The following is a 25,079-nucleotide window of genomic DNA, read 5'->3' as shown; positions in this document are numbered from 1 at the left end:
TTAGATAATACTTTTGATAGTTATGGGGGCCCTGTTCTTTTCTGTCCCAGCTCAACTGCTCACAATCCTTTGTAGCATCTGGTTATCTTGTGCCAAAGATAATCTCAAGCCTAACACCCTATTTTGAAAGTTAGGATCCATGGCCTGACCATGGCCTTGTGTCTGACTGTGATTCTACCTTTAACCTGTAGCACGGTACAGTCTATAGAGGATGTGCATAAGTTACAGGATGACTTGGATAGACTAAGTGTCTGGGCATCCACTTGGCAAATGAGGTTCAATGTGGATAAATGTAAAGTTATGCATCTGGGTACTAATAACCTGCATGCATCGTATGTCTTAGGGGGGATTAAACTGGCAGAGTCACTGGTAGAGAAGGATCTGGGTGTACTTGTAGATCACAGACTACAGAATAGCATGCAATGTCAGGCTGCTGCTTCCAAAGCCGGCAGGATATTGTCATGTATCAAAAGAGGCATGGACTCAAGGGACAGGGACATAATACTCCCCCTTTATAAAGCATTGGTACGGCCTCACCTGGAATATGCTGTTCAGTTTTGGGCACCTGTCCATAAAAGGGACACTGCGGAGTTGGAAAGGGTGCAGAAACGTGCGACTAAACTAATATGGGGCATGGAACATCTTAGCTATGAGGAGCGATTAAAGGAGTTACAATTGTTTAGTCTTGAGAAGAGACGTTTGAGGGGGGATCTGATAAACGTATATAAGTATATTAATGGCCCATACAAAAAATATGGAGAAAAACTGTTCCAGGTTAAACCCCCCCAAAGGACGAGGGGGCACTCCCTCCGTCTGGAGAAGAAAAAGTTTAGTCTCAAGGGGCGACACGCCTTCTTTACCATGAGAACTGTGAATTTATGGAACGGTCTACCTCAGGAACTGGTCACAGAAGGAACAAGTAACAGCTTTAAAACAGGATTAGATACATTCCTGGAACAAAATAAGATTAATGCTTATGAAGAAATATAAAATCCCATCCCTTCCCCAATATCGCGCCACACCCCTACCCCTTAATTCCCTGGTTGAACTTAATGGACATATGTCTTTTTTCGACCGTACTAACTATGTAACTATGTAACTATGTAACCTCTGACCTGTCACATTCCTGACTGCTCTCCTATTAATTATCCTTAGTTCATTTTAAAGTGGTACTCCGCTCCTAGACATTTTATCTCCTATCCAGCTGCTGGGACCCCCTATGATCTCCAGTCGGGCCCCTTAGTAATCTGCTGCACAGAACAAACTCTATTACTAGCAGAGCTGTCACGCCCCTCTCCCATAGACATTAATGACATCACGACTGCCCTAAACCTTCACATTTTGACAAGGGGTAAGAGTAAAAAAAAAAAAAAGCCCCCCAAAATGGTAAATCAAGTTCTCCCAAGCACATAAATATCCCATATGTGGCCCAAAACTGTTGCCAGGCAAATATGACAGAACTCAGGAGTGAGAGAGCTCCCTGCAGATTTGAGGCCTAAATTTGTGATTTGCACAGGAGCGGCGACAGTTGCAGAGTTTTACTTACATCCAGGTTGAGGTCAAAAGCAGGGTATTTCTTTATTGGAAAACTTGCATAAACACTATAAATAACTGACGCGTTTCACACTTTCACGCTTAGTGATAGAGTAACAAGACATTGCATAAGACACATATAAATATTAAAAACTTAGTCACATGTCCATGACATCAAAGAAATGGAAAATTCCGGTCTGGATTCGGATAAAATGATTACCTGAAACGGATTCACAGCCAAGTTGTACTTTTAAACACAAGTACCTGTTCACACAGAAGAAAGAAAGAAAAATAAATAAACACAAACAAAGATTATAAACACAAGCAAAAATTAAAAAATCCTTATGAGGCTAATGCCAAATTGCCCCATGCCAGGGGGAAAAATTCCTTCCCAACTTCAAATATGGCAATCAGATTAAATCCCTGGATCTACGTTCTTGGAACTTTTTGGGAATTATTACAATCAGGGACTGGAATGTCCCTGTGTTACCAATGCATCTGAAAAGTGCAGTACATAGCCGTGGTCCAAGCTCATGTACAACATCACCAACACATTGGAAAAGAACAAAAGCATTCTACAATCCCGCATGGCTCATGTACAACATACAGTTAGTTTGGGGAAAGATAAAAATAGGGTAATCATAAATTTAGTTTTCCATAGACATATGATACGCCTTGAAGCATAGTTGTTTAATGCAGAGGCTTGGTTTCTCAGGAGCATTTTAATTATCAATAAACTGCCATTTTAAATCAACTGTGACAAATTTTCTATCTGGGAAGGCGCCATCCGGGAAGTCCTATATTTTCCACTTTATTCCTACTTTTCATACCGGATCATGTCACGGTCAAGGACGCCGAGGCTGCCACCCCTCTGGATACACCTCCAAGCGAGTCTACATGTCTACTAAGGTGTTGTACTCTTAGCACAACACCCTATGGTAAGGTGCATTACTTGGCACACATCACTCCAGTTATCGCAGTATTTCACTAGGAGCGCACCTCTTTTTTCCAATTTTTCCTTTTAAATTGGTTTCTCAGGACAGCAGTCACCCTAGAAAATGGTGTCCTTTCTTATCCCTTTTTTGAACAACAGACACTGCATCTTCTCTGAGACTGTCCCTTCTTTCCAGTGTGGGGGACCTCTCCTGGAAAATATTGCCCTGGTACAATACAGGGGCCTCCAGTTCCAGAGGTACTTGAGCCCACTCCTTCCTGGTCACCAAAGATCACTACCTCCTAGAACTGAAGAAATGTTCCCGTGAAGTATTCTGAAGTGCTGGCAATGTATTTTTGGGGGACATAGGCCTCTGCAAATTTTGTGGCAAAATTATCTATGACCGGCCTTATTTTGAACAAGCAGTCAGAGGCTGGATCCTCTGTAGGCGGACATGTTGCATTGCATGATGCAAACATTTCTGGATAGCTTAAAAGCGAGCTCTTTTATTACTGGATGATAATGGGAAGAAGAAGAAAGAAGGAGAGAGGGGTCTTCCTCTTCTCCTTCACTTGTGAACTCGGTGTCAGAGGCAATAAAGGCGTATTCTTCCTCCACCGAATATGCCTTGTGAGACTTGGGATGTAGGTGTCTAAGGGTGTGTGTGTGTTTTGCACTTTATTTCAAAGTGTGTAGCCAAAAAAAGGGGTTGCTGATTAGTCATATGCTTCACTGATCAGCGCTCAGTGGCGGCAGGATGCACAGAATAGAATTAAATTCATGGACAGCAAACGCCTCCTCCCCCCTCCCAAAAAAAATTAAATAAACTTACACCCCCCAAAAAAGCTGACCAGTACAAAAAGATCACTAATCAACAATCCCGGTCCGGCCATGCAACACCAAACAGTTGTTGTGGCAAAGACCACCCTTCCTAACCTCTCCCTGGCGATCGCCGTTATAGGGGGTTTCAGAACCCTCCTGGGCGATATGGCTTCTGTAAGATAATGGCAGGCACCCTGGTCCGATCCCTGTGTCATTTAAACTATTCTTTCCTCTAGTTAAAACCAACCGAGGGCAGATGGGAGGAGTGCAGGACCAAAAGGGGAGAGTCACTCCCTCATACATACAATACAAAAATGGTCAGACCTTCCAAACAACCTAAAATGAATGTACAGGCACAAGCTGCCATGACTGTAAAGAAAAGGCAAGGACACAAAAATCTTTCTAACCACTAAGACATTGAATATATTTGAACTTAATTACTGCTGTATTTATAGTTTATAAAAAAAAATGAGTCAAATTGTGTCACTCAAGGTGACCTCATATCCAATGAAATCTAACATTAAATAGACTTACCCCTTTTGGTACTAAAGCATACAAGTTGTTTTCATCAATCCACTGTGCGTGTTCCATATCATTTCAATAGTCAAGCTGCTATGTAAAATATGGCATGTCACACCATGTGGTAAAATAAAACTAATGTTACGCACTAATGTCTTAAAAAGCAGACAGGATTATTTTCAAAAACATATTAAATTAGACAGAGAGGTCTGTGCAGACATATTGACCGTATACGTCAATGAACATGTAAACCTCTATTGGGTTTCATCGAGTTTTCAACAATTGGCATTGATTGATTTCTTTTCTAAACAGTGACAGTCAAAAGTCCAGACACACCTAACTGAAATTAAGACATTCTTTAAGACCCACCTTACCTTTTTCAAAACTAATAACGGGGTCCTGCCACTGGGGACCCCCGGACATCACGAATGCGGAAACTGAAAGCTTTCGTGTTCAGTACACCACCGCTGTCGGCCCAGAGATTGGAACCCTACGATCTAACATCTTATCCCCTATCCAAAGGATAGGGGATAAGATGTTTAGAGTGGAGTACTCCTTTAAGTACAATGGTTAAGCCATCCGTGTTGAGGTAAACACCAGAAATGGCTAAAGCTAGTTGTTGTGTTTTGAAAAAGGAAAGGTGGGTCTTAAAGAATATTATCCGTAGAAAGGCATTTTCCCCAGTTGTGGTAGTCTATTAAAAAAAGGCTTGTCCATTATTACTTGAAATTAAAGTCACTTTGTATAAGAAGTAATATGAATGTTCATATGCAGTGGGAAAAAGCATTAAAAGTCACAATGAAACAGCTTCTAATGAGGATAACCTTGAAAATTGTGCTATTTAGAACTAAATGTTTCACCTTGAGCAACAAACACATCTTAGCAGCAACTGTTTGGGGAGTACTGCAGAAATGGTGTTTTCTGAAGTGAAACTGACTGCAAATTAGGGTACCATTGCAAAAAGCGGTACCTGCTCATGGTAATGGCTCCTATTAGTGTCTATCAGTAGGTAAAGCTGCCCTAATCTGCTGTCTTTTTCCTTTAAAGGGTCTATTCACATGTACAGTATTCTGTTCATATTTGATGGGCAGGATTAGAAGTTGCAGATGTGAAGCTGTGTTCAGTCATTTAGTTTACATTAAAATCTCAGAAATTTGCATCAAATATATGCAGGATGCTGTACATGTGAATACACCCTAAGGAATAACTGAAATAAAAAAAAAACTCCATACATTATTAAAGGTAGTAACCAGTATGGCTACCATTTTTTTTTATTAACAATTTTCAAAATTGCAACAAACCATAGAAACATAGAATGTGTCTGCAGATAAGAACCATTTGGCCCATCTAGTCTGCCCAATAATCTGAATCCTATCAATAGTCCCTGGCCCTATCTTATATGAAGGATAGCCTCATGCCTATCCCTATCTTATATGAAGGATAGCCTTATGCCTATCCCTATCTTATATGAAGGATAGCCTTATGCTTATCCCATGCATGCTTAAACTCCTTCACTGTATTTGCAGCTACCACTTCTGCAGGAAGGCTATTCCATGCATTCACTACTCTCTCAGTAAAATAATACTTCCTGATATTACTTTTATATCATTGCCCCTCTAAATTAAAACAATGTCCTCCAAATGTCCTCCAAACATGATGATCTCCTTGAGAGGACAGTATAAATATAAGAAAGAAAAAAAGAAATAAAAGAGACGTACAATAAAAGCAGTAACAACGGAATAACATAGAAAACACATGCTGAGGTGTTACAAAGAATAAAAGATTACTTCCAATTGAAACAGTAAGATCCTAGGGCATGAATGCAGGTGAAATATACAGCTGAAGCGGTTATACGGCTATGTGCAAGTGTAGATATAAACAAACAGTATAAGCAGAAGTGGCTACCACCTTTTTTAGTGACTTGTCAACTCTTCTGATTTCCAATTTGCTGGTCTCCCATTTTTTTTTCTTAAGACAATATTCCAAAATACAATCCCAGGGTATAAATTTGAATGCATACCCTAGTTGACCTGTACAGTTTATATTTTGTTAAAATTAGAAATTTGAAGGCAAATACACATGCAGTATGTATTTAGGATGCTGTTTATCTGATCAGAAAAGTGGCAGTTAAAGTATTGTAGATATGTGGACATAACAGGAAAAAAATCGACCAGCAAGTGCTAAGTATAACTTGGAGCACTTAGGCCACATTGTAAAATGTATTGCATTACCCCCATCTTCCACATGACATAGTACTAATGTCTACATATGTGGCAGAGTGTCTTTGCCCTCTCCCCATTAGGATTGAGGGTTGGATGGGACTGCTGTACTTTTTATAGCTGTGCTCCTATAAGACTGTTAAAAATGGTGGCAACTTCACAAAGCGGATTGTGAGCATTTCAACAGTGTTCGAGGCTGCACAGTAAATAGAAAACCTCGCCAAACAGTATATAGTGATGGTTTTAGAGAGCATCACATCTTGTTTGACCACAACCTTATAAAGCCAAGGGTATTCATTCAAAAAATCTAGACTACGAAAAGATAACTGGGTTGTTAGCTTATTGGCTTAGTTTTTTCAAGTGTGAATTAACTTACTATATAAAATCCACATTTGCTTTGATTCAGTTCAAATGAGGCATATCTGTTTGGAGGGAGCCCTTAATATTCATAGTATTTTTTTTTTTAAAGATTCTTGGAAAACATGAGAATATAAACCATCAGGTCCAGGTGCTTTATTCACGTTAATCTTTCTAATCCAATTCAAGCCTTACTTGATTCAGCCAGAGTGAGTTATTTGTTAAGATGCCATGAGCTGTGTTATAAAATGTATCCAGCAATATGTTCTTTTGTAAACACAGACAAGAAAAATGGATTTAATAGCTCTGCCTTCTGTGACCAAATGACCTTTTCTTTCGTCTGTGAGACCAATATGTTCACTAGTTTTTTATACTTGAAGATTTTAGGGGGATTTGTTTTGCTCTCTTCAACAATTTTCTTTTTTATTTTCTACTTCTTATTCTTATTGCTTAGTTCCAGGATAGCTCAAATTGAATTGACTTTTTCCTTCCCTTTGAAGTCCATCTGTTCCCCACAGGTATAAACAGGCCATTATATTGATTTAAAGTCCTTTCAAATAATCATTACTTTTCTTTAATGCCCTTAAAAATGTCTAAATTTAAAGACTGTAGTGATGCAGCTTAGGGAAATTTGCCTTTTCAACATAAAATACAGGCTTCTAGAAGGAACCTGACACATAGTGCCCACTTAAACATTACGTAACTGGAGAAGGATCTTCTGCTAATTGACACCAAACAACTATTCTGCTTATATTTTTAAATGTGTTCTCTTGGCAATGCTGGTAATATCATAGATATATCTTAGCTATCCTAAAACCTATGTATTTTTGCATATCCCCACAACCTTATGAACAGAGATGTATAGTTTCAATTGTCTTTTCTGATTGTCCAAAGAACATTGAAGGGCACCGAGAGGATGAGCTGTTTTTAATAACTTAACCAGATCAGAGTTGATAACACTTAAAGGGGTACTCCGCCCCTAGCATCTTATCCCCTATCCAAAGGATAGGGGATAAGATGTCAGATCGCCAGGGTCCCGCTGTTGGGGACCGCCGGGATCTCCGCTGCAGCACCCCGCTATCATTACTGCACAGAGCAAACTCGTTCTGTGCATAATGACGGGCAATAAAGGGGCCGGAGCATCATTACATCATTACAACCCGCCCCCTCGTGACATCACAGCCCGCCCCTCAATAGAAGTCTATGGGAGGGGGCGTGGTGGCCATCAAAGCCCCTCCCAGAGACTTGAATTAAGGGGGAGGGCTGTGACATCACGAGGGAGTGAAGCCGTGATGGCACGATGCTCCGGCCCCTGTATCGCCGGTCATTATGCACAGAGCGAGCGTGCTCTGTGCAGTAATGATAGCGGGGTGCCATAGCCGAGATCCCGGGGGTCCCTAGCAGTGGGACCCCGGATATCTGACATCTTATCCCCTATCCTTTGGACAGGGGATAAGATGTCTAGGGGCGGAGTACCCCTTTAACACTTGGCTCAGAATCTCTGAGTCTCTGAGTTTTAATCCTTCTACCTGAGTGATGTCACCACCTTTGACCAGCCCCAAAAGCCTACAACTCCTTTATATATAATAAGGATATATTTTATATATATATATATATATATATATATATATATATATATATATATATATTCTTATTAGGACATTATGAAAGAATGAGCTGTATTCAGGGTATGTTAACATGTTGCATTTTATTGGCAGTTCTATCGAAGTGCCATGCATGTTCTTGTCATGTTTTTCTACGATTGGTCAGAAGGAAGGAAGTCCCTGTGTCAGTACTGCTGGAAAATGGCAGGTCTGGTCCCGCTCCCTGAAATGGAGAATATGATCAATAGTTGTGCACCATGCAGGAGACTTTTACGTACTTAATAACAGCATCAAAAGCACTAAAAATAACCTAATCATTGCTTTAAAGGGTTAATTTAACAAAACCATGTAGGTTTCTAAAAATCTTTTGAATTGACATTTATGCTATAAGTCACCTTAATTTGCATTTTGGCTTCTTTTTTTCCCTTCTTATATGTGGAGACCTGTGCATACCTTTGCTTACACCTGTTATGTTAGCTAACACTGTATCCATACATACTTAAAAATATATGCACATTAGGCTTTGGAGCTGCTTGATTAAAAAAGGGAGAGGTGGGGATTATAGTACAGCATGGTGGATATCAGGGGCTGGAGGAGGTGACCAATAAACAGAGGGGAATACCTAACTGGTGAAAAGGGTTAAACTGTGCTGGGCTCTAGCAGTTGAGGGAAAAAGCCAGTGGACTCTAAATCATGATTTGCATATGTTCTTCAACACTGATACCTCAGTGCCGAAGGAGTCAATTAAATAATGTACTGATTTATGCAAAAAGCCCTGTACATTTATGCCCTTTTTTCTAACCTAAACCCTGCTGACAGGCCCTGCTTGAATTCAAACTTTGAAGTATCTTCTTGTGTTTTTCCTTCTTGTGTCTCAGCCTGTAGCCTTTTAATAGGTTTTCTCCTATGAGCTTCTACAAGTGGGAGACAGGAGAGATCTGTGTCAAGCGGCATCTCATAAGATATTCAGGAGATTAAATAGATAGTAGAAAAAACTAACGTGAGACAGGGAAGTTTAATAACTCTGCAACTAATAGTTGTAAGCACTCTATACTATACAGTTGTGCCTCAAGTTACAATATTAATCGGTATGTTGAGACCAGAACTCTATGGAAACCTGGTAATTGGTTCTGAAGCCAACAAAATGTCATCCAAAAATAGGAGAAAGTGAGGATTAAAGAAAAATAAGTAGATAACATACAGATAAAGCATGTCCTTAAGAAAAAGTAAGAAAGAACAGCTGGAAGCTGTAAATCCCTGTCTATGTTAAGGACAGGAGCTTTTTCAGGGTCCTGTACAGTACACATAATGTCCTAAAAAAGTAAAATGGGGTTGCCCCCACCTGGAGCAGCTATCCCTGGCACAGGTAAAGAGTGGTACAGAACATGTAGTACCTTCCTGTACTGTAGGGGGTGCTATCAGACAGCCAACCAGTGCAAATGCTTCAGTACTAAAGGTGTTTTACCATTAAAATGCCCATTCTGATTGGTCAATTCTTCCAGCCATTGACACGTTTCACAGATCTGGACTGTCTGTAATATTGTATGTTGAGTCTGGTTTCAAGTTACAGTGGTTTAGAAATGACCATTGTATGTGGAAACAATTCTATAAATGTATCACTGCACTCCTGATCCCTTAGGACAGGAATAATATCTTCGGCAGTGTATATAGAAGAACATTCAGATGAAAAAGGAGAATGAGGCTTGGTGAGCTGGATATGTGTCTAAGAGTTTCCAAGGATAGATTTGATTAGGATATAATGATGTAGCTCATAGAAAGTCAGCCACACAGTAGAGACTGGTCTCTTGTTTACACAGTAGAGCATGTCATTTGCTGAGTGTCTGAGTGATGGTCACATGACACAGCTCTTATAATTAAAGGAATATAAATATATTGATGCAGCTGGGCTGGGATGAAACAAACAACACTGCTCAAATACTGGTGGTAAGTTAGCATAATCGTATTTTTCCTGATGCTGCTTTGAGTTCTAAGGCCGGGGCTCCAAGGATTAGACTTGATTTTTAGATCCATATCTGGGGAATATGGAGGCGATGTCAACACTCTTAGCTCTTTTTCATGTTTCTCAAGATCTTACTGAAAATGTTTGCAGTGTGGAACAGTGTATTATCCTAGGTTACTACATAATCTGCATTCGCAATTCCATTGAGGAGTACAGATACCAAGAATTACCAGCAGAACATTGCCTGGAGCATTACACTGCCTTCCTCCCATACTGCCTTCTGCCTTCTTCTTCTTGAGCAATGCCTACCCACTTACTTAGCTGTCCTCATGATATAAAAAAAAATCCATTAATTAGTCCAAGCTACCTTCTATTCTCCAAGCAATGAATGTTCACATTGTATGTTCACACAGTTTGATTACAATGTGCCCTTAACATCTCAATTTAACATATAGTAACACATGAGTGATTTTTTTATGTATTAAACTGTCTTATCTAATGTAATGAAAAGGATAAAAAAAGAACAAATATGTTGGATTTTTCTGTAAGCATGAAACAGAAACTGCACCACCATCATCGTTCCATCCTATCCCCTCCCACACTGGTGCATCAGATGAAAGGTTCATAAGATCAAAGGAAAAATGACAAAGCAAGAACTAAAGTGAAATCGAAATCTTTCAAAATGTACAGCATGGATGTATAAAGACTACACATGCACTATATTAGAGAAATGTATACATAATACATTTTTTGAGTCACATGTAAAAAACTAGACTTAAAGCATAGTTTGTCAGCCCGATAGAATGATTGAAGTATTCAGTGTTTACAAATGTCTCATTGATGCTACATTATTCTTTGTGTTTGTAACACAGAGAATTTTCAGAAACATTAATATTCAATTATTGTATTCTTTTCCAGCTATTACTTGTCCTTCCTTGGATTCTCAACTCTCTGAACATGTCATGTGGAGGCTGGTTTCAGGTTCATTAAATGAATATGGCTCTCAAGTCTTGCTGAGCTGTAGTCCTGGTTATTATCTTGAAGGATTGAGACTTCTACAATGCAGAGCTAATGGAACGTGGAGTGGAGGAGATGTTAAGCCAAGCTGCATGGGTATGGATCAAATATATACGAATTTCACTTTCTTTTTAAATTTCACTTGTGCTTTCTAACACACTATTTTTGATAAATAGTTTTATTTTTTTGTTAAATAGCTTTTAAATTAAGGGACATTGTCATGACTTTTAATAGTCATGTATTGTATTAAGGGAAACCCACTATTCAGACTCTATGGTAAATCATAAAAAAGTGTATCTAAGGCTGGATTTACATGCAAGGATTGTCTTGAATGCTGACGAATATATTTATATATGTATATATTTTAAACCTTAATGACACAGGAAATTGAAATGTTTTTTTCTTCCTCTACTAGAGTCATAACACTTTTATTGTTTCATCTACATAGCCATCTGAGGGATAATCTCTTTAACATTAAAGGCCAAATAAATAAGGCCTATGTCAGCAATTTAAATAAATTAAAAGCAGTCGCTACACATATAGATCATCATTAAAACACATGCCACAAAAAAAAATAAAAAAAAATTGGAATTTCAAAGCACTAAAAGACATAGATATATCTAATAAATAAAGAAATGGTAGTAGGTTCTAATTCCAATATAATGCAGATAGATGGCTCCAGGGAAACACCTCCAGTCTATAAATAGTGGATGCTGCTTAAAGGGGTACTCTGGCGCTTAGACATCGCATCCCCTATCCAAAGGATAGGGGATAAGATGCCTGATCGTGGGGGTCCCGCCGCTGGGGACTCCCGTGATCTTGCATGCTGCACCCCGTTTAAAATCAGTCCCCAGAGCTTGCTCGTTCCGGTTCTGATTACTGTCGATCACAGCTGTCACGCCCTCTCCCATAGGCTTGCATTGAGGGGGGCGGAGCGTGACATCACACAGGGCGGAACCTTGACATCACAACGCTCCGGCCCTGTGATCGACAGTAATCAGACCCGGAGCGAACACACTCCGGGGACTGATTTTAAACGGGGTGTGGCGTGCAAGATCACGGGGGTCCCCAGCGGCTGGATAGGGATAGGGGATAAGATGTCTAAGCGCCGGAGTACCCCTTTAAAGTCATGAGTAGGTCAATGTGAACTGTAAGTGTGTATCTATATATAAAAGTCAAAAAAATAAATTTGGCTAGACAACTAATGACTACTGTGTGAATGCAATAATACATGTTACGTATGCTCAGGTGGTTTGAATGGACAAATCCCTGGATATAAGCCCCGACATTCATTATGAGTTTATAGCCATGCTGTATAGTTAGGATTGGAGCATTCAGCTCAATGGCTTCAGAGAGTTTATTTTAACCTTCATTGTCTGCTTGTTGGCAAATTTTAATTCTTTGTTATTGAAAGGGTGGTAATTAGAGATGAGCGAACTTACAGTAAATTTGATTCGTCACGAACTTCTCAGCTCGGCAGTTGATGACTTATCCTGCATAAATGTGTTCAGCTTTCAGGTGCTCCAGTGGGCTTGAAAAGGTGGATACAGTCCTAGGAAAGAGTCTCCTAGGACTGTATCCACCTTTTCCAGCCCACGGGAGCACCTGAAAGCTGAACTAATTTATGCAGGAAAAGTCATCAACTGCCGAGCCGAAAAGTTTGTGACAAATCGAATTTACTGTAAGTTCGCTCATCTCTAGTGGTAATGTTGTTATCTCTCAGTACAGTGAGTATATCACAGCATATTGCTCTGATTTATCATTAAGTTTATTATTATTATGATTGTTATCATTACTCATCATCATAATTGAAATTTTTATATTTTCTAAATGCATGAACTTAAAAAAATACTATTTTTAAATGCATGAAAAATGGATAAAAATGTATAAATCACAAAAAAAGTAAATCTTTTGCTAGTTAATTACACTTTAAAAGGAGGAAGGAAGCTTTAGCACCCTGTTGGGCTGCCTTTAGCCTGGCTACATGTTGACATTTGCTTGGGCATGGAAATATACATGTCCTGTATGGCATCCTGCAGCATGTTTGCCCACATATGTTGCTGTTTATGCCGAGCGCTCCGGGTCCCTGCTCCTCCCCGGAGCGCTCGCGGCGTTCCTCTCTCTGCAGCGCCCCGGTCAGACCCGCTGACCGGGAGTGCTGCACTGACACTGCCGGCGGGGATGCGATTCGCATAGCGGGACGCGCCCGCTCGCGAATCGCATCCCAAGTCACTCACCTGTCCCGGTCCCCGGCTGTCACGTCCTGGCGCGCGCGGCTCCGCTCCTTAGGGCATGCGCGCGCCAGCTCTCTAAGATTTAAAGGGCCAGTGCACCAATGATTGGTGCCCGGCCCAATCAGTCTGATTAGCTTCCACCTGCTCCCTGTCTATATAACCTCACTTCCCCTTCCCTTCCTTGCTGGATCTTGTTGCCTTGTGCCAGAGAAAGCGTTTAGTGTTGTCCAAAGCCTGTGTTTCCAGACCTTCTGCTATTGCTATTGACTACGAACCTTGCCGCCTGCCCCGACCTTCTGCTACGTCTGACCTAGTCCTTCTGTCCCACGCCTTCTCAGCAGTCAGCGAGGTTGAGCAGTTGCCGGTGGATACGACCTGGTTGCTACCGCCGCAGCAAGACCATCCCACTTTGCGGCGGGCTCTGGTGAAAACCAGTAGCAACTTAGAACCGATCCACCGACACGGTCCACGCCAATCCCTCGCTGACACAGAGGATCCACATCCAGGTAGCCGAATCCTAACAGTTGCAGCTGGATCCGTAGATCCTGCACACTCATAGGTTTCTGAAGCTGGCTAGTAAAAGTATAACTAGAAAAAAATTTGGTAACCAGGCAGATAAAGGAAAAGTAACCTGTAGATATTTCAGGTAAACCTTTGCTGTGTATGGGCAAGTATAATCTTTCTGAATATTGCTAGTTGGGACCCCTGCCATGAGAGACATGACATGTGGCTGCAGGATTTTTATGCATGTAATGCTGAGCTGTTAGTTTCTCTCGGGCCACTTCTATGGTTGACCAACTGTTGTATGTAATGGCTGTCCAGATCATGACATCAGCACTTGGGAAAGTGTGTCACTCCATAGCAAAGGCAGGATTGAAACGTTCACAACAGGCCTCCATACTCGAAAAGGACTATGTCAAACAGAACTGGATATCATTTCAGTCTGTAGCAGTTCTTTATTGCCCTAAACAGCATTTCTTTGTTCTTGCAAATCTATATCTAAGGAGAGATGAGAAAATTCTGTCACCGCCCCACCTATTCATAGTAACACATCAAAAATGTACTCACATTTATCAAACCCTGTGTAAAGAAAAAGAGGAGCACTTTAACAGTAGGGGTCTAAGCACCTGCACTATGGCACATCAGGCATTTTCTATAACTACAGGTATATTTTAAGATGAATAAACCAAAATCACCATAAATACAGAGTAGCATTTATCCATACATGCTGAAAACTCTATTTTAGACATTTTTAAGGCATTGTTTACCTTATTACTGAACATTTCTTATCATAAGGGAAGTCATTCTAAACATTATGTAAGAAAAATAGCTTTTTATGTGATTTATAAATATAACTTCTTAGTGGCTTGGAAGATGGATTGTGGCTTTTACTATTTAATATTTCCCATCCTGCTCAATTTTATAAAATAGTTTTTTTTTAAATAGAACCTTAAGTCTTAAAATGAAAATTATTCTGAAAATATGTACTCCTTACTACATGAAACGCATACTGGGTTGTATTTTAAACTGCTTTCATTTATCGACATTTGCTTTACTTATCAATATTTGATGTTACTTGCGTGAATAAAATGTGATTTTCACTAGATTTGTGAGTTTTCAAACAACAATTTATCTCAGCATAAAAATTTGTGTTATTGAGTCCAAGCTTTGTGCTGGAGACATTTCTGAACGATATGTGTGCCACTGAAGCAATAGGAGATAGCACAGTAATTCTTCAAATGCCTTTATGATTGTTACATTTTATTACCAGTAAATCTGAAACAAGAGTTAAAACGTAATTGCTTTAGATAGAGAAGAAAGAAAAGAATAACCTTATGTTTACGAGAACTGTCTGAAAATATTTATGTTCTATTTGCTAAGTTGAAGTAAGTGGAATTGATATAGTTTTGACTGACACAGGAATGTATGTTAGACGATTATGGATACGCAGCGCTCAACACGCTCACATAGTATACTCTGCAGGTGGGCTCTAAATCCCCTGTTCATAGAAACCACTTGTAAGGCATTATCCTACCTGAGTTTTTCTTTTAGCAACATTTAGAATTATGCTTTAAGCAAGTCCCATGGACATAGACACATTGTTCTAAGACAGATCATATTGACATAAAAAGGAGTGTTTTCTAGGCATGCCCTGTGACCTGTGCAGGGGTCATTCTACAGGGAAAGGGAGCTTTGAGTTTCAGCTGTTATAAATAGAGTTTTATCTATCTGGTGTCACTTTTCATTGTAATCCTGTATGTGATGATAAAGAAGACACTGCTGGAAAGTGATCTCTACAGGACAGAAAGAGTCATTTTAGTTTTAGGCTTTAACAGTCAGTATGAAAACTTCAAGATTTCAGGGTTATTCTGCAGTAAAATGAAGATTCACCAAAACTTATTTTCCTGTTAGGGAGACAGGGCATACCTGTTCGCCCTGGCCACCTGGTACTTGACACTCCACAATGTACATCCGGAGTCCTTCTGCAGGAGCTGTACTCGCTTTGTAGATAGTGGCATCAGCGATCACACTGATTGCTGCCAATAGCACTTCAAAGGCCATGATCAATACTGATCAAGGCATCTGAAGTATTACAAGGAGTGTATAGACAATCATTGGACCACCTACTGTGCAAAGCGGGGGGTCCAGTGAATAAAGATGGCTACTGAAGTGCCTCTCACCTGCTCTGGATGAAATAGACCAGAGGAATAGATCACAGATAAGACTGTTAGCGCTATGCCCTTGCACAACACTGATCATTATTAGTAAGTTAAATATTGCAATAAATAGTCTCCTGTCGTAAAAATAAAAATTTAATTTTGAAAAATATGAATCAGACCCTCCCCAAATAAAAATATATAAAAAAAGGAATAAATATATATTTGGTGTATATATATATATATATATATATATATATATATATATATATATATCTGCATGTAGAAGTGTCTGTACTAATAAAATTTGAAATTGATGAGTTGATTACCACATAAAAGTAAAAAAAAATACCAAAGTTGCTGATTTTTAATTACACCACATCCCAGAAAAGAAGGAATACAAAAAATGTGTGTGATTTTTTTAAGTAGTTCAATAATAGAAAGGCATGTAAACATGGGTATTATTTTTATCTTTACCTACAGAATAAAGATAGCCTGCCATTTTATAATGTAAAGTGCACTGTGTAAATCCTCCCCCATCCCCAGAAAAAAACAAAATTTAGCAAATTATTTTTTGTTCTTTTCAGTTTCCCACCATAAATAATATGTTTTTTGAATTATCCATACATTTCATGGTAAAATGAAAGGTCATACAAAAAGCAAGCCCTCATATAGGTCTGTGATGGAATAATGAAAGAGTATTGTCTCTTAGAAGGTTAGGAAGGAAAAAAACGAAAACGCAAAATGAAAATTTCCTGTGTCTTTAAGACCAAAAAAGGCTGTGTTCTTTAGAGGTTAATACATATGTTTATATGATATGGTAAACATAAAAACTTAATTTTAAACTATAACTATTTTTTTAGGACACCATTGGCTTTTCAGTAAATGTATTTTTTGTCATATTGTGTTCATTTGTTTCAACAGTTATTTCATGTGGGGATTTATCTACACCTCCAAATGGTAACCGGATTGGAACTTTAAATGTTTATGGAGCAACTACAATATTTACTTGTAATTCAGGCTACACTCTTGCTGGCTCACATGTAAGGGAATGTTTGGCTAATGGTCTATGGAGTGGCACCGAAACAAGATGTTTAGGTAAATAGATTTACTTGGATCTGAATTTTTACAATGTTACTATTTATCAATTTCATTTCAAGTACAAAATAGATGATAGATAGATAACAACATGTTAGCCTATAATATAAGGATGTGCTGATGTTGATCTAATAAAGGGCATCATTTTTAATAACATAAGAGTATAGCATGGGTCAGGGAATCTATTAAATTAAGGGACTCCTTGGCATAACTGTGAAGATAGTTCAAACATCACTGTCATGAACTGTCAACAACTTTTGACATGTTGCTCAGATATTTCAAAAGTTGTCTATGCAGAGAAAAGGTCAGATCTGCTAGTCGGCCAGGATTGGAGGGCAATGGCGCTCACTTCCCAGGCTTATCTATCACAATAACAGTGGGTTTCAGAAGTGTGACCTGGTGTGATCAACAATTTTTGACATGTCAGAGCAACATTTCAAAAGTTGTTTTCCATGAGAGTAATGTTTTATGGAACTGAAAGGAAAAAATAGACACGTGGCTTGAATTTACTAGTTGTTACTTTGGTTGACCCAGGTTGTGATCAATGGACTTGTCTAGCAGAAGACAATGTCATCAATTAAAAAAATCCATATACATTTATAGTGAGTTCTCGACATACTCCATTCTAACACTATAAAAATCATACCTTGCAAAGGAATAATCTTGTTCCTACCAACATTTACTTGATGATGGGTAGAATTCCTTGGATGGATGCTACGTAGAGTGGCAGTGCACAATCTTAAACACCACTTTATTAAATTGGTAGCGGTCCTAGTGGTGGGCTAACCATGACCAAACATCTATCATCTTTCTAGTCATTAGGTGATAAATTGTGTTTCTAGAATAGTCCATATAACCTTACATGTATTTTAAAATTATTTATACATAATGATTCATTCACTAATACTGTCTTAAATTTAGACAGGAGAAATGTATTCCAAAATTGGACCAAAATACTGCAGGTCAAATGTATACTACTGTATGAAAAAGTTGGTACCTCTTGCTAGATATGTAGGACACTTTTGTCTCTTTACAGCACAGACTAGTTGGCTTACAGATTTGTCTAACCTTAGCTTTTCATTAGTAAAGTGAAGTACACTCAAAGGCTTCCTTACGGCTGTGTTCACACGTCAGAATTTCCATGCAGAATTCCGCATTGGAATTTCACATTGAGATTCCACAGCAGCAGAGCCACTGATTTAAATAAGATTCTGCTGCCCTGTGCACATAGAAAAATTTCTGCGCTGGAAAGATCTGGCGTGGAAATTAAAATTTTGGTGTCCGCAGAAAGAATAAAGATGTTCATTCTTTCTGCAAGCTCCACAAGGAATGCATTGTCATCTATGAGACCAAAGACTGTAGAATGTCCGCACAGAGATTTTACATGCAAACATTCTGACATGTGAACATAGCCTTACAACAACCAATGGATGCCCACATAGTTTTTTTTTTTGGTGCAAATTGAGCCAATATTATTGTACATTTAACTTAGTAAATCTTCTCACAGAGTATCATTAATTTTCATGTTTGTATTCATCTGCAGCAGGTCATTGTGACTCTCCTGATCCAATCGTAAATGGGCACATCAGTGGAGATGGCTTCAGCTACAGAGACACTGTGGTCTATCAGTGTAATCCTGGCTTTCGTCTAGTAGGCACATCTGTTCGTATATGCCTTCAGGATCACAAGTGGTCAGGACAAACTCCAGTTTGTGTTCGTAAGTATCTTTTACGATTCAACTTTATCTATAAATAGTTAAACAGGGAGTTATATTCTTTAAAATGAAAGCTTGGCAGAAAGATTTTAAAGGAATTATAATGTAATAATTCATCAAATCCCCCAGCAGCAGGGGACTCCAGTATTATTGGTATAGTATGTATATTGCAATGCTTGTTATTTTTTTTATTTAAGCCTCAATGATTTACATTTTTTATTCCTGGTAAATGCCTTTGATTAAAATGTAACCTACGCTGAACATCTAAACTTTTGAACCCTTTATATATTTTCATTGGCTCTCAGCTTTTAGATGTCAAAAATCTATGTAATACAGAATTTACTTTCAATATTTCATCTTTTACCTTGGATTACTGCATCAGCTGTGAAATGTTCTGAAACATTCACATTATGCCCAGGTGGAGATTTATTAATATATCTGTTCAAATCAACATTTACCACATTTCCTTTGATTACTGATTCTAATTACTACTTGAATTATTTTAGGCAAATTAATACTTAAAATGCCACCTGTAATATAGAATGACAGGAAATACCAACAGTAGATTCAAAGTTTGGGCAAGTTTTTACTATTAATCTTAAATTAGCGTTGCCAAATAATTTATAATGCATATAGACATTTTTATCATGTTTCACACACTAGGATCCAGATTCTCTTTTGGGAGCATATTATGGGAAGATAAACTACCAATGAATTTAAAACAAAGAGATGTTACCGAATTAGAATTTACTTTATTAGAGAACTTTCTATTCACAAAAGGGTTTTCTGGATTTAAAAAAATTGTGTGCAAATCCTCTAGATGCAGTGTGATTTATCATTTAGTAATGTCTGTCTGTAGCTGAAATGCCTCCGTGTGATAATCTTACATGCAGTCACATGTCCATGCTCTTGTTGTTTAGATAATGATTTTCTAACATCTAATTTTCTGAATATGTGTTATCTAATCTCTATCAACTTTGATCATGGCATCTAAAGGGTTAATGCCAAGCATCTACCTGATCAGTGATGTCCACCATTAACCCTGGGTCCTGGCTGCTAATAGCAGTCGGGACCCACTGGGTTTAACCCCTTAAGGACTCAGCCCAATTTCACCTTAAGGACTCAAAATAATCATTGTTTTTGCACTTTCATTTTTTCCTCCTCATATTCTAAAAATCATAATGCGTTCAATTTTGCACCTACAGACCCATATAAGGGCTTGTTCTTTGTGTCACCAATTGTACTTTGTAATTACATTACTTATTTTATAACATAATCTGCACCGAAACAAAAAAAAAAAATTATGGCGTGAAATGAAAAAAAAAGCACAATTTTGCAAATTCAAATTTTTTATGCTTCCATTTCTACGCAGTGCACTTTTCGGTATAAATGACATATTATCTTTATTCTATAGGTCCATATGGTTACAGGGATACCCAATTTATGTAGGTTTTATTTATTTTACTACTTTAAAAATTATAACTACATGCACCAAAATTAGTATGTTTAAAATTGTCATCTTCTGACCCCTATAACTTTTTTGTTTTACTGTGTATGGGGCTATATGAGGGCTTTTATTGGTACCATGTTTGTTTTGATGGGACATTTTTATCGCTTTTTATTAACCTCTTAAGGATGAAGGGCGTACCTGTACGCCCTGCGCCTGGTCCCGATATTTAAAACGGAGTCACGCCGTGGCCCCACGTCAAACTGGTTCGGTCCCGGCGGCTTATGATAGTTGTGCCGATCGTTGTGCCACACGCTATTAACTCATCAGACGCAGCAATCTAAGTTGATCGCCTCTTCTAAAGCGAAAGTAAAAGCTTCCCGGCAGCTCAGTTGGGCTGATCGGGACTATCGCGATAAAATCGCCATGTCCTGATCAGCTAGGACGTGAGTGGAGGCCCCCTTACCGTGCTCCGTCGCATCCGATCGGCGTTTGATTGCTCCAAAGCCTGAGCTACAGGCTTGAGCAATCGAGCCCCTATTACGCTGATCCATGCAAAGCTATGGCTTCACAATCCCAAAGAAAAAAAGACAAATTTTGAAATTTAAATTGAAGATTAATGGGTAGCTAGTGCTACCATAAAACATTTTTAGGCCCAGACCTGGGCCCAGCAGCATCAGTAAACCAAATATTGGCTGAATAAGACAGCCGGAAGTTGGCTGAAGTATGAGGAGACCATTGAAATTTATTATTTTTTAATTTAAATTAAAGATTTTTAAATTGAAATTGAGGGTTTTGAAATTGAACTTTTAACTCCCAAGTATTAGTGTCCTGGGCCTCGGCATGTGGGTACAAAGGACCAAATCTAACAAGGAGTCACATGTCCCATGGCAGCACAATGACAGAGCCTGGAGGTGGCATCAGTAAGAGAAGACCATATAGTGGCTGAATGGTACAGCCTGGAGTTGGCTGAAGCATAAGAAGAGACCATATAGTGGCTGAATGAAACAGACTGGAGGTGGCATCAGTATGAGGAGACCATATAGTTGCTGAATGACTGCCTGGAGTTTGTGGCAGCATGGGGAGACCATATAGTGTCTGAATGGCACAGCCTGGTGTTGGTGGCAGATGAGGAGACAATAGGGCCTCACAATCTCTAAGAATAAAAGATGAATTGTGAAATTTCCATTGAAGATGTATGGTACTTAGTGCTACCATAAACATGTATAGGTAATGTCCTAGCCCCAGCAGCATCACTAAACCACGTAGTTACTAAATGACACAGACTGGAGCTGACTGAAGCATCAGTTAACCATATATTGGATGAATGGCACAGCCTGGAGGTGGTTGAAGCATGAGGAGACCACATAGTGGCTGAATAAAACAGCCTGGAGTTGTCTGAAGCATGAGAAGAGACCATATAGTGGCTGAATGAGACAGCCTGGAGATGGCAGCAGCAGCACCAGGAGTCCTGAAAGTGGCCCTGTGACAGAGTGGTGCGGGGGATGGCAATACCAGTACCCAGCGACGTGAAAAGAAGGTTTGTGAAAAAAAGGTGGGTGAAAAAATGTCTGATGCGGAGGAATGTTTGCAACTGGGGAGCAGCACCTTATGTCTGTTTGGCACTATCCATATTTGTGAAGTGTTGATGTGGCATCATGGTCAATCTACTCTCATGCATCAGGCATTGGTGGTTGGAAATCCTGGCTCATCCATGCCTTATTCATCTTCACAAAGGTCAGTCTCTCCACATTTTTCGTCAGACGAGTTCTCCTTGGGGTGACTATGGCCCCCGCCCCACTAAACAACCGTTCTGAAGGCACACTACTGCCCGGGCAGGACAGCTTTTCCAGTGCAAACTCTGCTAGTTGCGGCCACAAATGGCAAGGTATGCGACCACCTGCTTGTTCAGGTCCTGCTCCAGGTGTACCTGCTGCTAATGAGTTGCTTCACTATGCGGGTGAAGAAAGCTACTCATCAGCGACTGTAGACTCAGGCTGCTGCTGATGGAGATGGTACTGCTCCTGCCACCCCACCCCTCCCCAGCAGCCATGGCAGTGTAAAATGAGTGCAGGTGGCCCCCCGATTCAGACCTGCGAAAGGATGGACGATGGTGCCGTTGGCATTGGCCAACTGACTACATAGGAGGCCTCTATAGTAGGTCAGTTTGTCCTCCCTCTCGGTATAAAAAAGGCCCCTATTTTGTGACTGTAGCAAAGGTCCAATAAGGTGGAGATCAAGAAGTCATCCCGATGCTGAATGGTGACAATTCGGCTGTCATTACTCAAGTATGTGAGCATGCATCATGCCATTTGTGTAAGTGACTCAGAGGGACTCCCTGCCTCCATCTCCACTGCATACTGCCACGGTGTGTCTGGGTCTTCTGTCTCGCCTTCCTCATAACCCTCTAGCTCCTCTGGCTGCTTCTGCTCCTCCTCTTCTGTCAGATTACTAGAAAACTGTGCTCCACTGTGCCCCTCCTCCTCAAGTTCGGCCCCCACAGGGCTCATGTGGCCGTGAGATGTAGGCACCACGTCTCCAGTTACCTGACCAGCCATTGTTTCTAACACGTGTTGTAAGAAATGAAGCAGTGGAATGACAACGTTCATCCCGTAATCCTGGCAACTCAAAGTGCCTGAGCAAACAACAGGTGTCACGTATGAGCTGCCACTGGTTCACATTGAAGTTACACAGGGGAGTCTCCCTGTAAACTTGGATCATCAAGAAATTGGTGATGGCTTCTGTTCGTACAGTCGGTCCAACATATGGAGAGTAGAATTCCAACGTGTGGCAACGTCACAAATCAGACTAAGTTGGGGGATACCGTTCTGATGCTGCAGCTCAAGGAGGGTGTGCTTTGCGCTGTACGAGTGGCTGAAGTGCATGCAAAGTTTCCTTCCCATTGTTAAGAAGTCTTGCAAATGGGAGGAACACTTCAGGAACTGCTTCAAAACCAGATCGAACACGTGTGCCATGCAGGGCGCATGGCTCAGCCTTCCCAGTTGCAGCGGATGCAAGATGTTCTCTCAGTTGTCAGTCACCATACTTCTCATTTCAAGTATTCGTGGACTAAGCCATGCTCCGAGTTCTTTACGAATTACTTTTAGCAGTTCCTACCCTGTGTGACTCTTTTCGCCAGGGCAAACCATGTGAAGAACAGTGTGACACCGTCGTGCCCTGCACACATGGTATGCTGAAGGGCCACTGAGACTTGTCTGGGCAGTGGAGGCTGAGGATACGGTGGAGGATGAGGAGGCGGAGTCACACACTGTCACAGGACAAACGGCTTGAGATTGGCGGAGGAAGCTGCGTGACCTGTCCAAGTTGCAGTTGTGACAGCTGGGTTGCTGGATGCTGGGTTCATAAAAGTCACCAATGGCAAGGGAAAGGGAGCATGTTTTCCTGTGTTGCCATTAATATGCCATGATTTATGCTAGAAATTGCTGTAAAATTGTTGATTTATGTTTGTTTTGCATGAACAACTATTGGATGCCTACTAATAAATTTTGTAACATATGTTTCTTTTTATAAGTTACTCCCTCTATACTTACATAACACTGGGGGGGAAAGATCTGATGATGATAAGACTGCTGCTTGTATAGAAAGCCCCCCCCCCCCCCCCACACACACACACACACACTTATGAGGTGTGAAGAGAGCATTTTGCCCTATATTAAGCTTTTTTGTCTAATAGCACTTCCTGAGGCTTCCTTGGAGGTTGTATGTTCTCTATAAATCAATCATTGACTGAAGCAAGTCGTTGCTGTAACCAGTGGTTGGTTGAGTTTTCACTTCCTGTAAGGAATATCAGATGAAGCATCATGCTTCGTCCACACTACGGACATTTAGCCAGCAGAAATATGCAGCAGGCATCTCTGGATAAATCAGCAGTAGGACAGCATGGACATTGCTTTCTCCACAGATGGCAGTTTGGTCTGCAGAATCTTCCTGAAGAATGGACATAAGGATGGTTTCCTTTTTTTTTTTATCATTTTTATTGGCAGATGGTAGCAATAATAATAATAGACAATATAATAGAATTTGGTAAAAATGAGGGTACATGTAAATTTGAGAAAAAAAACATAATAGTCTGTCACCTCTTGAAGAGGTGACAATAAGACATACCGACCTACCTCACTCGCAGGGTCCTCCTGTGAAGCCTTCCAGTCCCTCTGCTGAATGCTCTGGCTGCTACTTCTGAGACAGACTCATCTTGGCATGACGGCCTGCTCAGCCAATCACTGACTGAGGTGTTGATCGGCTGAGAGGGCCATCACTCTTAAGATGAGTTCAAAGTAGCAGTCAGAAGATTAGTGGGAAACTAGAACATTTCCCAAGGAGCGAGGTAGGTGAGTGTATGGTTTTTATTATTTTTATGCAGGCCCCAGCACAACGGGACATTATTTTTTGATAATAGATTACTCTGTTAAAACATTTTGAATGCCTGGAATACCCCTTTCAGCTTATCCCAATGTGTCAGAATCTTAATTGACAATAAATTAACCTCAGACTTTTAGACTAGGCCCCTAATTTAATTTACCTTGCAAAAACACAACCAAAATACTGGTGTATATCTCCATACCATCTAGATATGGTCTACCAAACTTCTTAGACTGTTTGTCACTTTCTTCATAAGTTATATAGAAAACTTGTCATATATTTTCATTTCATCAAGTTAAAGGCTTTAATACTAAAGCTGAAGATTATTCAGACACCAAATATCTATCCAAGCTGCCTATGCTAAAACATTTAAAAACTCAGGCTTGCTATTTGTTTTTAGGAAGATGCCTATGCCTAAACCTGGGTCCAGAAATGTTCATGTTTATCGATATAAAAAGTTACTCTATGGGACAATATTGCATAGAGTAATATAAGTTTCAGAATTGTTAACAAGTGATTTAAGAAAGAACTTGATTATTTGTAGAAAATTTGTAGATACTACTGTACATTCTGCCAATAGCCAG

General features: G+C 39.8%; 1 protein-coding gene across 3 annotated transcripts in view; it reads left to right on the top strand.

Annotated features, from left to right (window-relative positions):
- Window positions 1-25,079, top strand: part of CSMD1 (CUB and Sushi multiple domains 1) — a 1,887,231-nt gene that overhangs the window by 1,724,592 nt on the left and 137,560 nt on the right. For all 3 annotated transcript variants that reach the window (XM_056565713.1, XM_056565712.1, XM_056565715.1), the window contains exons 51-53: window positions 10,867-11,061; window positions 16,781-16,954; window positions 18,498-18,671. In XM_056565713.1, the coding sequence (XP_056421688.1) occupies window positions 10,867-11,061; window positions 16,781-16,954; window positions 18,498-18,671 (543 nt within the window). The remainder of the gene's footprint in view (window positions 1-10,866; window positions 11,062-16,780; window positions 16,955-18,497; window positions 18,672-25,079) is intronic.

The sequence above is a fragment of the Hyla sarda genome, chromosome 3, assembly GCF_029499605.1.
Source record: "Hyla sarda isolate aHylSar1 chromosome 3, aHylSar1.hap1, whole genome shotgun sequence".
In the NCBI taxonomy this organism is placed as follows: domain Eukaryota; kingdom Metazoa; phylum Chordata; class Amphibia; order Anura; family Hylidae; genus Hyla; species Hyla sarda.
This window is presented reverse-complemented; position numbering and strand designations above follow the sequence as displayed.